Source organism: Trachemys scripta, chromosome 8 (assembly GCF_013100865.1).
Source record: "Trachemys scripta elegans isolate TJP31775 chromosome 8, CAS_Tse_1.0, whole genome shotgun sequence".
NCBI lineage: Eukaryota > Metazoa > Chordata > Testudines > Emydidae > Trachemys > Trachemys scripta.
This window is the reverse complement of record NC_048305.1, coordinates 37,766,673-37,781,658: the sequence shown is the minus strand read 5'-3', so window position 1 is coordinate 37,781,658 and position 14,986 is coordinate 37,766,673. Positions and strand designations below refer to the sequence as shown.

General features: G+C 49.7%; 1 protein-coding gene across 16 annotated transcripts in view; it reads right to left on the bottom strand.

Moving 5' to 3' along the window:
• Window positions 1-14,986, bottom strand: part of LOC117881609 (protocadherin gamma-A4-like) — a 388,535-nt gene that overhangs the window by 26,765 nt on the left and 346,784 nt on the right. For 13 of the 16 annotated variants that reach the window (XM_034779063.1, XM_034779064.1, XM_034779071.1 and 10 more), the window contains one exon: window positions 7,389-7,447. In XM_034779063.1, the coding sequence (XP_034634954.1) occupies window positions 7,389-7,447 (59 nt within the window). Of the gene's footprint in view, window positions 1-7,388; window positions 7,448-8,915; window positions 9,018-9,416; window positions 11,614-12,043; window positions 14,507-14,986 lie in introns of those variants that run through there. The other 3 variants (XM_034779072.1, XM_034779067.1, XM_034779073.1) reach the window with 3 other exon arrangements.

The following is a 14,986-nucleotide window of genomic DNA, read 5'->3' as shown; positions in this document are numbered from 1 at the left end:
ACAGTGGTCTTCGCAGTGGAGGTGGGGTCGCCACTGAGTATCGCGTCCAGCTCTTTGTAGAACTGGCAGCTCTTGGATGCAGCACCAGAGCAGTGGTTTGCCTCCCGTGCCTTGTGGTAGGCATTCCGCAGCTCCTTTACTTTGAACCTGCACTGCAGTGTGTCTCGGTCATGGTCCCTTTCTGTCATGCATTGTGAAATCTGTCCGTAGGTGTCATAATTCCTATGGCTGGAATGCAGCTGGTACTGGACAGCCTCCTCTCCCCAAATGCTGATGAGGGCCAACAGCTCGGCATTGCTCCAAGCGGGGGATCGTCTGATGCGTGGAGCAGGCATGGTTACCTGGAAAGATGTGCTGAGACCACTGCACACATCACCGAGCAAACAGGAAGGGGACTTTCAAAATTCCAAAGGAATTTACGGGGTGGGGATGATGGTTGGTCACCTGAGGGCAGGGCAGTAGTGTTCAAACCGATGCCCAGAGAGGCAAGAATAGGCATTGTGGGACACCTCCAGGAGGCCAGTCGCAGCTCTGTAATACACTGGCCCTGCAGTGCTGTACCCCAGGCGCAGAAAGCTGTACGCCTCTCGGGGTGGTTTTTTTACAGCGCTGCAACTGCGCAGTTTCTGTGCACTAAGTGGCTTGGAAGTGTGTACACTTCAGGAGTTACAATGCAGAAAGCTGTTTTACTGTGCAAAAACTTGACAGAGTAGACAGGACCTAAACTGAAGCCGGAGATCCCCAGGGGCTGCCTCCTGGGTCTGCCCTGAAAGACATTTTGAATAGACAGCTCACTAAAACTCTGTCACTCTTAGGATTTAAATGGTAAATCATTTGTGTGTCTATGTTTGCTTGCTTTAACCTGTAAATAACTCTTATTTCTTTTTCCTAGTTAATAAACATTTAGATCATTTATTACAGGATTGGCTCCAGGCATTGTCTTTGGTCTAAAATCTATGGTACCAGTTGATCTGGAGGTAAGTGATGGTCTCTTGGGACTGGAAGCAACCTGAATGTGGTGTGATTTTTTGATGTAAGTGACTATTTATCCCTAAGTCCAGTTTGTCTGAGCAGCAAGATAGACTGGAGAGTCCAAGGGGACTGTCTGTGACTCCATGGTGAGACTGTTATAGTGATCCAGGAGTTCACAGTTGTTACTGGCTTGGTGAAGTATAATAATAGAACACACCATCGGTTTGGGGTGTCTGTTTTTGACAGTCTGCCCTGAAGTAGGCACTCATGGTTGTGAACCACTCCAGACAGTGTGACACGTCATGGGGCTTTAATTTTATTTAACAGAAAAAAAAAGAAAAAAGCCCTCTCTGTTGAGCATGTTGTCCAGTCTTCCAGTGCTGATCTGCTTAAGGTGGCAGTGTGCAAAGACTGTGCCCTCCTCCAACATCCGCTTTCCTGCTCCCAGCATAAGAACTGCTTCAGTGGCAGCACTGTGTGCGCACAGCCCTGATCTCATCACAAAGGCTTTATGCATTGAATAACATGTGCAATATACAGTACGGGGCCTGCTTCCATTATAACACAAGCGCAGAGCACTCCAGTGCTCCTCGCACTGGGGGTAATGCCATGGTAGCGTTCTGTACATGCAGTACTGTGGAAGCAGTTCTTACACTAGTATAGTGTTAGGAATTAGGTACTATCCCTTCAAAGAGTTTGTGAGCCTTCTAGTATCCCTAACTATATTCAGTGTGTTTCAGAAGCCACCAGAACCCTGCCAGAGCACCAGTGTCTGTAACTAAGCCTTGAATGTTATCTGTAGTCAATAAACACAGTTATCTGGACCCACTGTGCCCATGTTATTCCTTCATAACATCTTTGTTGTGTAATGAGCAAATGACACAATGGCTGGGATGAGGGTAGAAGACAATGGAGGGGTGGGCATTGTCCAGAAAATGGCCACATGGACACTTTGCTAGGCAATGGGGAAGACAATATTAAAAAACAAACAAACACATTATGTCCCTGTCTCAGTCTCTCAGACAAATGATAAAGCTGTAACATTCGCCCTAAGCTAAGCAGTCCCTCTAGGTTTAATGGGGTCCAAAACCTCTTTGTGACTGTCCTAGGAAAAGTCGAGTACATTTATTATTAGTTATTATTATTACTGTGCCCATGAGCATCATTACACTAGATACTAATGCCATAATCTGCATTATGCAGCACTAGATTGTAATCATAGTGGGAGAGCACAGGCATGTAACTTCACTCTGATTACAGTTGCTTCCAAACATTAAACAACATTTAATAGGTTTTCAGATATTCAATTACATGTGCAAAGGATGTGTGTATTTGTGTGTCTAATGTGTCTAGTAGCAGAAATGGCCAAAGGACAAAAGAGACTGTAAGTCACTTTTACATTCTCCTGTTCTTTGGGCTGGCCTGATTCCTGACAGGAATAAGAGCAATCTTAAAGCTGCTTTATGTTATGAGTAGTGTAAGAGCCATCTTGGATCAGTTAGGTTAGCTACTTGGGTGTTTTGTATAACTAGAGTGGTGCAAAGCAGACAGCATCAGTGAATTGGGCCCAAAGATTATGAAAGCCCTATAATTGATAATTCACTTAAAAAAGCCAAGATGTGTGAAAATTCACATTAGACATTCTGCTAAGAACCTTAATTCTGAGTCAGACGATATCACTGTATGTGATCATAGCATGTCTCATATAAGTTTACAATGACTGTTTTAAAAGACTTAAAATAGTTTCACTTCAAATGAACAGTTGGGGTCCAGATCTGGATCTAAATCTTCCCCAGTTTTCAAGGGTTACAATCAGGTGTGATGGTTCAGCTCTAACTATAAGAGAAGGGCTGAAGGTGAGAAGTCTGTATCTTAGAACATAGCATAAGAGTGGCCATACTGGGTCAGACAAAAGGTCCATCTAGCCCAATATCCTGTCATCTGACAGTGGCCAATGCTAGGTGCCCCAGAGGGAATGGACGGAACAGGTAATCATCAGGTGTTCCATCCTCTGTCCACAGGCGCCGACTTCTACAGGCGCCGGTGGGTGCTCAACCCCCACTCTGCACCCGGCCCCGCCCCAACTCCACCCCTGCCCTGCCCCCATTCTAACCCCTTCCCCAAAGTCCCCGCTCCAACTCCGCCCCCTCCCTGCCCCTATTCCGACTCCTTCCCCAAATCTCTGCCCCGGCCCTGCCTCTTCCCCTGAGCGTGCCACATTCACGCTCCTCCCCCTCCCTCCTGGAGCTTGCTACAGCTGTTTGGTGGCGGGAAGCGCTGGGAGGTAGGCAGAGGAGTGGGGACGCGGAGCGCTCAGGGGAGGAGGTGGAGGAGTAGGTGAGGTGAAACACCCCGCTCCTCCGCTCCCCTCTAGTTCAGAGACACTGGGAGCTGGATGTAGAGCTCCAGGTCCTCTGTACTTTCACCAGAAACTATCACCAATAAATGTAACCTATTTTAATGATCAGATTATTTACACATTACCCAAACTTTGTTGTTTTATTTCTGATATTGCTGCACGGTTAAGATATATCTTTAAAGCACATCTTCTGCAATGTAATGGCCAAAATTCTGTTCTCTGACATATGCCACATGTGGTTTATTCATTATTTTTATTACATTGATAACCTACACTTCACTGTAACAGGCCAGCAGGGGTAGGGCAATCTCAGGGTGCAGGGACTCCTGAACAGTTGTCACTGACTATGAAGCTCAGTCTGGAACTCTGTCCTCTCTGTCCCAGAAGTACAACCACCTACTCGTCCTCAGAAAGACTCCCCTTGGTGTGCAGTTGACCACAGTGGAACAGGGGTGAATGTAGCCTGAAGCTGTTATTGGTGTGTGTAATGTGAATTTTCACACATTTTGATTTTTGCAAAGAGAATGGATGAAAGGCAAAGCTGTTGGTATCTATAGCTACATCACCTTAAAGGAATATTGGCAGACTTTTTAACCCTTATGATTTAATTAGTTGCAGTGTTCTTGATATAGAGTTTTATTCTGGTTACATTAGCCAGCAATCAACAAACTTTGTTTCTGTTTTGGAATGTGTGTGTGTGTGTGTGTGTGTGTGTGTGTGTGTGTGTGTGTGTGTGTGTGTGAGAAAGAGAGAGAGAGACAGAGACAGAATGAGTGAGAGTGAGAGAATGCACGTGCATGGTTTTGCAAATCCCACCCACATACGTATCATATTCACATAGCTGATGGTGTGGAGTGGTTGTCCTTTTTACTGAGGAGTGATGAATTCACAAGTGAGTTATGCAGGCCACATAAGTGCCAGGAACACTCTTGTGCCATACCACACTTTCATGCACTTTGTAAATGCCACATATTTTACAGAAAATGGTACAGCTAATAATGTTTCTGAGAGTATTAAAAAGTTTTATTGGGACTTTAAAAAAAAAAAATTCTTCCACCTGCAAAGCCAGGCTCCGTTAGTACCAGGAATCCAATTATACAGAGTTCAGAGGGAGAGAATAAAACATAACTAATACCAGAAAACACCTCTAAAATAACCCCAATAGCTTTTCTATAGACTCAGTCAATCTCAGTCAATTCCAGGGCTAAAAGCAAGAGTTGTCCCATTGCGAAGTTCTGTTTCTCTCTCCTCACCATGTGGCATGGGGTTGACAGCCCAGGGTGCGAGGAGGCAATTGTAACATTGCTAGATCAATGACAGACTGAACAGGAGCAGTAATCTGTACGACACTCATTTGGCTTACTCCTAGTCTGTGGGTGAGGGCCCAATTTGGCAAACACTTAAACATGTGCTTAAACCCTAATGCTTTGCTGAACTCAGGCCCAGAAGAACAAGCAGAAGCAAATCAAAGCTCCCTCTAAAGAATAATTCCTGCAGGCCATGCCAGGAGCTGATCCATTAGGCAAGTGGGTGAATGTGCAGGGGATAATCTTGGTATCTCTACACCTTGGTGACTTTTGCAGAATCAGCAAGTAGGGTCACTAGTACAGAGTGACTGGAGTCTCTTCTCTTTTCCAAGGGCAGAGTACTGCTTCCACTGTGTCATTGGCTCTACTGGCCCAGAAGCAAAGCAACCACCTGAAATCTCATTGTCACTTTCCCACTTAGCATCTTGTGTTACTCCTAGATTGTTGGTCTCATCATAAATTTTATTTTGAATATTTAAACATTGTAATCTCCAATCCAAGTTATTTGGGATGGGGAAGTGGGAGCTTGATTTGATTTTTTTTTAAATATAAATTGTGTTTGCAGTTAGTTGGTGTTTTATATTAAATTACATGTGCCTAGAGATTATGATGGATGCATTTTTAATAAATCCAAAAATAAATCATATTAAATTAACCTAGCTAGTCTCCTGATTAATTCTGAGTAACCAGATTCATCTCATAAATTCCAAGCCACATTACTTAGTGACAGGGCTGACTCTATAGCATGATTTCATGAATGATCCCACCTGGCTCTGTTCCCAGAAAGCAGCCCTCACTGCACACTCCTATTCACCCATGACTTGTCTCTCTCATATTTCAGATGGCCACCTGGACACTTTGCTAGGCATATTTCAGGAGCCCATTGTGTACAAGTACTGTACAAACACAGAAAGCTGGTCCCCACCTCAAAGAGCCTACATTTTAAATGTAAGATGGCTACAGCTGCTTAGCCTATAATGTGTGTGTTCCTGTGTATGAAATCCACAGGCATATGTGAGGAGGGCTGGAGGTAGCTCAGAGAGCACTCCATTGGGAGGTGGGAGGGAGCAATCAGGTGTTGGATGTGTGCTGAGAGTGGAGGACCAAAAGGACCATATGTTCCATGTGTCTTTGATAGGCTCTCTCCTCAGCCTCAGTTTCCCTGATCAACAGGGAATCCACAAAAGTCCCTCAGTTTCCCTGATCCTACCTAGTACCTGTCCAATTTGCTAGCACCTGGGGAGACTCATATGCAGGAGTGAAAGTAGAAATAGGGACTTACCGGTATGGGGCTGGGTTGGGGCCGGCTCTGGCCCCCAGAAGGGGCGGGGCCTCGGGTGGAAGGGGTGGGGATGGGGGGTCAGAGCCAGCCCCAGCCCGCCCTGTACCGGTAACTGCCCTCCCCCTCCCCCGCCGGGGTAGCAGTGGTACTGGGGGCTCCGGCAGCAGTTTAAAGGGCCCAGGGCTTGGCCGCTGCTATGGCCCTGGGCCCTTTAAACCACTGCCGGAGCCCCCAGCTGTCACTGCTACCCCAGGGCTCCGGCAGCAGGGCTTCAGGGGCTATTTAAAGTGCCCGGGGCTCCCCTGCTTCTACCACCCCGACCCTTTAAATAGCCCCTGGAGCACTGGGGTAGCGGTGGCAGGGCTATTTAAAGGGCCCAGGGCAGTAGAGTCAGCGGGAGCCCCCACCCTTTAAATAACCCCCAGAGTCTCGCTGCCGCTACCCCAGGGCTCCAGCAGCGGGGCTCTGGCGACAATTTAAATGGCCCGGGGCTCCAGCCGCTGCTAGGAGCCCCAAGCCCTTTAAATTGCCGCCTGGGGAAGCTGGGCCGCCCCGGTACGGCGCACTGACTCTTGCCGGTATGCCGTACCAGGGCGTACCAGCTTCCTTTCACCTCTGCTCATATGCCAAATTTTGAAAATAATACTTTTACCTACTACTACTACTACTAACAACAAATAGCATGCTAGGGAGAGTTGAAAACTCAGGGGATTGCTACCATGATATGGAGACTTTTACCTATAAATCAGCAGTTTAATTCCAGCCCAGATTGACAGTAATCAAAATTTGACACCAATGTAAAATGTGTTGGAGGTTTCAGTGATTCCAAACTTGCACTGAAATAATTAAACCACCAAGTGAAAGTCTCTGTGTAAACACTTTTATTTTAGAATAAATGTGTCTGATTTTGATTTAACTTGAGCCATTTTTTACTGATTTAAGCAAAAGCAAACTACGGTACTCTAATTCCAAAATAGGAGTGTCCACATGTGCAGGCTTGCACTGAGAAACAAACGGTATGAATTCAAACCCATTGAGTTAGTTCAATGCAAGTTTGTGTGCAGACAAGGCCTCATTCCAGTTCCCAGTAGCCAAGTATAGGGAGCTAGACAGACGATGCTGCAAAGAACACCAGCAGAATTGGTACTAATATGACCTCTTTTTGGGTGTTTCAGCAGAGAAGCCAAGGACTAAATTGCCCACAAGATTAAACTCCCCTCTCTGGCCAGGAGTGTTCCCCTCCAGGTCAAGCCTGAGCTGCAGAGGCAGGGTTGGGGTGCGGGTGAGTCTGGGGGTGGAGGAATCTTGCCCTGCTTCCTAGGCTATATCTATTCTGTATATAAGCAGAGAAGCTCCATCTCCAGAGCCACCAATCTGGCACCTTCCGCCAGCACTGAAATCATGAAATCAACAAGAAAAATAAAAAAAGCCAGCATGTGGGCAGAGGAACAGAAAGTGACTCACTCACCCACTGGTTCCAGGTCTCTGGGCCTGAGAGAAACGCCAGTCCGGGTTAGGCTGTGCTTGCTACAAGGGAAACAGAAAAGTAATTTAATGCCTCTATTCTAGCCTTTGGAAATCAAAGCAAACTGATCCAGGATTATTGCAGCCTGGAAATCCATCCATGCTTAGGAGAAGCTAAAAATGTAGATGAAAGAGAATAATTTTAAAATTCAGTGGAGTAACCAGAAATATACCTCTCCATCCAGGTAAAACAAACAAACAAAGACACAAAACAACCAGATCCCCCTCCCTCTTGAATATTCCTGAATCAAGACAATTGCTAAAAAGCATGACAAAACAATTCAGTGAATAATCTTCCAGAATAAGCTAGGAAACCAAGCTGTGAAAGAAATGAAGCATGCTATGGACTGATAAGCGCATCAATTTAATCTAAAGAACTCTATAGTACCAGAAATAATTAGCTGAGGGAGAAGCAGAGTTAATTGATACTGAGAAAGATGTGTTTTAACGCCAGAAGCTGAAATGATATCAGAACTTCCTAATTTGTCCTTTCTCCCTTTCTAAAAATGCTTGCACAGTGTCTTGATTTCACATTCTATATTTTAATTAATCTTTTCCTGGATACTGTGTCCTTGGTGCATTACAGTATTTTTCTGTCTATGTAGAAAATAATTCACTTCCCACAACAAAATATATTATTTGTTTAGGAGACACAACAGACTATAGACATAACAGACCACTATGGAACTTGATTATATATATATGTATAGGCATCTAAATAAAAATAGCCTTATTTTCAACTGTCCTGAGCGTCCTCCGATCTCACTGAGTTCAGTGGGAGCTGCAGGTGCCAAGCACCTCTAAAACTGGGGCTACGTATTTATGCTTCCAAGTTTGAAAATTTTGGCTGGAGTTGTCATCGTGACGTGATCAGCATGTAGTACAATACATCACCAAGTGAAAAGTTTCTGCCACACACCTGCAAAATACTCAAAACAGATAAACTTTGTTTAGCAAAGTACTCAGTTCCAAGTCCAGCTTCAGAATAAAGTAGTAAGAGGTAAATTAAAAAAACTTCATATTTAACCTGAAGAAAAGCTGGAAAGCTTGCCTCTCTGACCAACATAATAAGTTGGGCCAATAAAAGATATAACCTCACCCATTTTGTCTCTCTAATATCCTGGGACCAACACAGCTACAGTAACACTGCATATAACAACGCAATGTGTCACTTACAAAACTTAGAGTATGTAATCAAGGAATGGTCTAAGGAGAAGCTGCAGCTACCTGGGCCAGTCACTCTCAATTTAGGGCTCTGGTCCTGAAGTGTTAGATGCTATTCCCACCCAGGCATCCCACCTCCATTATGCAGAGCCCCGACTTTTCCCCCTCTTTCTTGCTGGACAGGTGAAGGTAATGAACTTTCCCCAGGAGGCCAAAGTGGATTGAAAGGCCTGAAGGAGAAGAGTGGATATTTATGAACAGCAGTGACTCTGAACAGAAAGGACAGCAGGACACACACACAGCTTACCCCATCGCAGGGACTCACTAAAGCACTGGCCACCTGATCAAAGGCAGTCATGCTCTCCCCAGTAGTGGAATGGCTGAAAGGTTTTATGAAGAGGAAATCCCCCTGATCAGACATTGGAGAGAAACAAGACTTGTAGTGTTGTGCCTGGGACACCAGCCCAGCTCCACCCACATCCAGATACTTGATGAAACCATCCGGATTCAACTGCCCAGGGAAGTTCGATGCAGACTTGCAGCCTGTCCTCCTACAACAGTGTGAGAGGGGCCAGCCTGCAGCTGTGGAGCCCGATTTGAGGCACCTGGTGCCTAGGACAGCCAGCATCACGCATGACACCAGGGAAATGGCTACCAGGGAGATGATGAGGTAGAGAGTGACGCTGGATGCTCTGGAAGGCAATTTGGGAAGGTCCAAGGCCTTGGCAAAGTCTTGTACAGCGTTCTCCTCGGGGGAGATGACTAGAGTCACTGAGGTAGACAGGGAGGGGGTCCCATTGTCCCTCACCTGGACCACCAGCCTGTAGGGCGCTCCTGACTCCCTAAGTGCCTCAGTTATTCGGATCTCTCCGGAGCGGAGCTCTACCCGGAAGGGACATGGCTCACTGGTCTCCTGGAGCTGGTAGGAGAGCCAGGCATTGTGGCCGCTGTCAGCATCCACCGCCACAATCTTGGTGACCAAGTAGCCGGGTTCTGCCGAGGAAGGTACTGTCTGTTGGAAGACGGAGCCCCTGGGGACGGGTGGGTACACAATGGTAGGCGCGTTATCGTTCTGATCCAGGACGAACAGGTGGAGCGTGGCGGTGCTGCTCAGGGCAGGGGACCCAGCGTCCTGCACCTCCACGGGCACCTGGAACACTTTGTCCTGCTCATAGTCAAAAGCCTGTAAGGCGTAGATGGTGCCGTTCTCTGGGTTGATGTGGAGGTAGGCTGAGAGGGGCACATCCTGCATGCCAGTGTCCAGAATGGAGTAGGATAGCTTGGAGTTGGTGCCCACATCAGGGTCAGAGGCGGATACAGAGAACACGGAGGCCCCAGGAAGGGTGTTCTCCTGAATGTGGGATGTGTAGGAGGGGCTGGAGAACCTGGGCATGTTATCATTCACATCGGAGATCTGCAGGAAGATGGTTTGCTCGGTGGACCTTCGAGGGGACCCAGCGTCTGTGGCCATAACAGTGATGTTGTATCCAGCAGCCTTCTCTCGATCCAGTGGCCCAGTGGTGACCAGTGAGTAATGCCCTTTGAAGGAGCTCACCAGTTTAAAAGGAAGATCATTGCTTATCTGCAGATGGACGTGTCCATTTTCCCCAGAGTCACTGTCCTTGGCACCAAATAGCGCTATCACAGTCCCCAGGGGCGCATCTTCCTGCACCGGGCTGGACAGGGAGGTCAGCACAATGTCCGGGCTGTTATCGTTCACGTCCACCAGTTCCACCCGGAGGCTGCAGTGCCCCTCCATTGCGGGGGAGCCCTTGTCTCTGGCTCGAACAGTGATCTCGTAAGCACTGGAGTCCTCGTAATCCAGCGGGGCTTTGGTTGTGATCTGCCCTGTCTGGGGGTCCAGGCTGAACAGCCTGAGGAATGTATCGGGGGCATTATTGCTGGTTTTGAACGAATATTCAACCTCCCCATTCAGGCCTTCGTCCAAGTCAGTGACGTTCAGCTGTGTAACCAGCGTCCCTGACAGGACGTTTTCTTCCAGAAACACTTTGGAAATCGGCGGATCACACACAGGGGGGTTGTCGTTGGCATCCAGGACATGAACTGTGATCCTGGCAGTGCCTGATCTTACCGGGTCCCCACCATCAAGAGCTGTTAGGGTTAAGTGATGGGCCGCCACTTTCTCTCTATCCAGGGCTTTCTCCAGCACGATTTCAGGCATTTTCACACCATCTCCCCTTACATTTATGCTCAGGGCAAAATGGTCACTGGCGCTGAGTTCATAGGTGGAGATGGAGTTGGAGCCTATATCTGGGTCTTCTGCTACCTCCAGGGGTAAGCGAGTCCCTGGGTTCGCTACCTCGGTGATCTCTAAAGAAACTTCCTTCTTCAGGAACTGCGGCGCGTTGTCGTTGACATCCAAGATCTCCACCTCCACCCGGTGCAGCTGCAGCGGGCTCTCCAGCACCAGCTGGAGCTGCAGGAAGCACGTGGAGCTCAGACCGCACAGCGCTTCCCGGTCTAGTTTCTCATTCACAAGCAGGACTCCATCGGCCAGGTTCACCTGGAAGCGCTGGCGGCCGCCCTCGCTGACCAGCCGCAGGCTGCGGGCCGACAGGCTCCGCACGTCCACAGCTAGATCCTTGGCAATGTTCCCCACAAAGGAGCCCGGCTCGAGGTCTTCGGGCACTGAGTAGCGAGTCTGTGCGCCAGCCGGGTCCGGCAGAGAGAGGAAAGCACCAAGCAGCAGGAGCTGCCAGCTCAAACTCGGTCTCCCGGCCATGCCGCGCTCCGTTGTATGTGTCTGAAACCACTCGGCGCCGCCTCCCCGGCTCCCGCCCCGCTCGCTGCCTCCCGGGAACTCGCGCCGCCGGTTCCAGTGTCCCCAAAGTCCGCTCCTCGGGCGCTCCGGGCTGCCCGGCAGGGCGTAGCGGGGGGAGGGGAGCTGCAGCCGGAGGGGCGGGAGGGGAGCTGATCTCAAACGCTCAGTTCCCCGGCAAAGAGCGTCGCAGAAAGTCGGCGGGCGATGGGTGCTGACAAGTGACAATCCCTCCTCCCGACAGCAGTGCCCCTTCCCCAGAACTCACCCACCCTGCGCTTCACGCACGCAGCCCCGCCACACACCCCGCTCTGCACCGCCGGGACGCTGGCAGTGAGTCACCGGCAAAGGACACCCTAAGCCCCGGGGGTGCGTTCAGCTCCGGCGGGGTGGCCAATGGAAAGGGCAGGTGCTGAGCAGAGCGCTCAGGGAGAGCTGTGACTTGACACAGAACCAGGGGGGGGGGGGCGGCAGACGCGGTACAGAGAGCGGCCGTGTCCTCTCCCCTTGCCCGGCACGAAAGGAGCTGGCTGCAGTTTAGCGTTGTCCTATAGCACGTCTCGTGCCTTTGGAACACACCGACCCAGCCAGACACACTGCAGGTCACACGGCGGGGTCAGCTGGGGACACTGCCATGGCACGTTCAGGGAGCTCACCTCAGTGGAGAAGCTGCGATCAGGTGGGCTGTTGCCCGAGCTGTTTCCGAGGCTCACAGAGGGTTTCATGAACATGAACTCGCTGATGTCCGAGACGGGAGAGAAGCAGGATCTACACCCCCGGGCAGGGGGGGCCGTGGAGGTCACCTGCACGTCGATCGTGGCGTCCTCCAGGGTGGGCTGGTACTGTACGTGTCCCAGCAAGGGGTTTGGGGGCACCCGGAGCGTGTCCGCTTTCACACAGCAGCCAACCGCAGCACGTGCATCTCCCCTGACACACCGGACACCCAGCCCCACCAAAGCAGCCAATGACAACGCTGAGATTGTTGCTAATGAAATGATTAAATACAGTGTTAACCTGGGGACGCTCTCACTTTCCGCCGCCTGAGCCTTTAACCCCAGGAAGGCTTCGGGGGCATTTTCCTCCAGCAACACCAACACGGTGACGGAGGTGGACATGGGCGGCTCGCCTGAGTCTTTGACTACCAAGAAGAGTTCCTGCGTGGCAGCATCCTGCTCCTGGAGGGCTCGAGTGGTCCGGATTTCTCCGGAGCGCAGGGCCACCACGAAGAGACTGGGATCGGTTGCCTGCATTAAATGGTAGGCGAGCCATGCATTTCCTCCAGAGTCTAGGTCCACCGCTATGATCTTCGTTATTAAGGCCTGGGGGCTGGTAGATCGGGGAATCCTGAACAGGACTACTGAGTCCTTCCCGGTCAAAGGGAACTGGATCCCTGGGGCGTTGTCATTTTGGTCTGTGACGAAGACGTGGACCACTGTCCTGCTGCTGAGAGCTGGAGAGCCGCCATCTGAGGCTTCCACCTGGAACTGGAAATACGTGGTTTGCTCGTAATCAAAAGGCAGCTTCGCGGAAACCTGCCCACTTGTTGGGTTTATGGAGATGTATGCGGAGGGATCCGCAGCGGGACCTTTCCCCGGGCTGCTCAGAACAGAATAGGAAAGGCGCGAATTCTGGTCCAAATCAGGATCGGTTGCGGATACCGTGACCAGTATTTCCCCCACCTGGTTGTTCTCTTTAACGACGACTTCATAGGACGTTCTCTCAAACTGTGGCGTGTTGTCATTGATGTCTGCAAGCGTGATGGAGAGAATTGTGTGTCGTGAGAGAGGGGGGCTTCCCAGGTCAGAGGCGGAGATGGTGACATTGTACTGGGAGACGCTCTCGCGGTCCAGCCCTTGGCTGGTGAGCAGGGAATACTGGTGCTCAAAATCTTTCCGAAGTTTGAAGGGAAGGCTTCTGGGTAGATGGCACTGGACTTTCCCATGCTCCCCGGAGTCTCTGTCTTTCACGTGTATCACAGCGACCACAGTCCCGGGAGGGGCATCTTCACTCAAGGAGCTGGAGAAGGAGGTGAGGACCACCTCTGGAGGATTGTCATTCACATCCGTGACCTCTACAGTGACGCTGCAATGCTCCTCCATCGTGGGAGAGCCCATATCCTTGGCCTCAACTTCAATCTCGTAGACAGACGCTACTTCAAAATCTAGGTTCCCCTGAACTCGGATTTCTCCCGTTTGATCGTCTATTGCAAATATCCTGCGCAAGGCTTCCGAGTTGTGGCTGCCCAGGGAATAGCGTACGTCTCCGTTAGGCCCTGCGTCTACGTCTGTGGCATTCAGTTTAATGACTAGCGTGCCCAAGGGAGAGTTTTCCACCAAACGAGCTTGGTAGGAAGGTTTATCGAACACTGGATGGTTATCATTGGCATCTAGAACCTGGACAGCAATTCGTGTTTTGCTGGACCTGGGGGGAGAGCCGCCATCCTCAGCTGTCAGGACCAAATGGTGGGCAGCTCTGTGCTCCCTGTCCAGCGCTCTTTCCAGCACCAGCTCCGGGAATTTGCTGCCATCTGTACGTGCCTTCACGTTGAGATTGAAATTCTCATTGGCGCTGAGGTGGTAGGTCTGCAAAGCGTTAGAGCCCACGTCCGGGTCCTGCGCCTGATGGATAGGAAAGCGGGCGCCCAGAGAGGCCAGTTCATAGATCTGTAAAGCGATCTCGCTGCTCGGGAATTCAGGAGGATTATCATTTATATCCAATATTTCCACTTCAATGCGGTAGAACTCCACTGGATTTTCGATAGCGAGTTTGAGATGCAAGAAGCACCGCGAGTTCTGCCCGCAGAGCCACTCTCTGTCGATTCTGTCATTGACCACTATAATCCCAGTGTTCACATTCACAGAGAAATATTGGGAATCAGAATCGGAAAGAACCTGCAGATTAGCAGCCGCGAGTTTTGCCACATTTGTCCCTAGATCCTTAGCAATATTTCCCACAAAGGCACCTCGAGTCAGTTCCTCTGGGATAGAGTAACGGATCTGGGCGGAAGAGCTATGCAAAAACAAACAGAGAGAAAAGAAAGGCAGGAGTACCAGGGACCAGGCAGACTTTTCCGCTCTTAGCATCTTTCTAAATCCACAGCGAGAAGCTATGCACAGCAAAGAAAGCGTGTCTGCTTAAACTGCTGGGCGATGAACTGTGGATCTGTAGTAAAGTATCAGAGAGAAAGGGGTCTGCGCTCACTGTTTACCCCTCTTATTCATTGTTTTGGGCACCTATTGAATGATACAGCTCCGGCGGGAAAGGGGAGGGGTACACGCTGATCTCCAGTATTAGCCTCTTATTCATTGGCTAAGAGTGTCTTCCCGTTTATCCAATCACCAGCCTCCTTCCCGGGACAGCAACACAAGCTCCAATCCATGGGCGGAAGTTGCTGCTGTGTAACAAAGGACCGTGGAACCTGCAGTTTTTAACCTAGAGACACCAGGCAAACAGCAGACAATGACGAACAAAGCGAACTCTTTGTGATTTAAGCATGAGTGTCAGCAACAAGGCTTGCAGAAGTGTGATCCGAATTACCTGTTTGCAAAACAGAAGCATTTTCTTGAAAACACACACTGATATTTTGCATGAACTGAAAC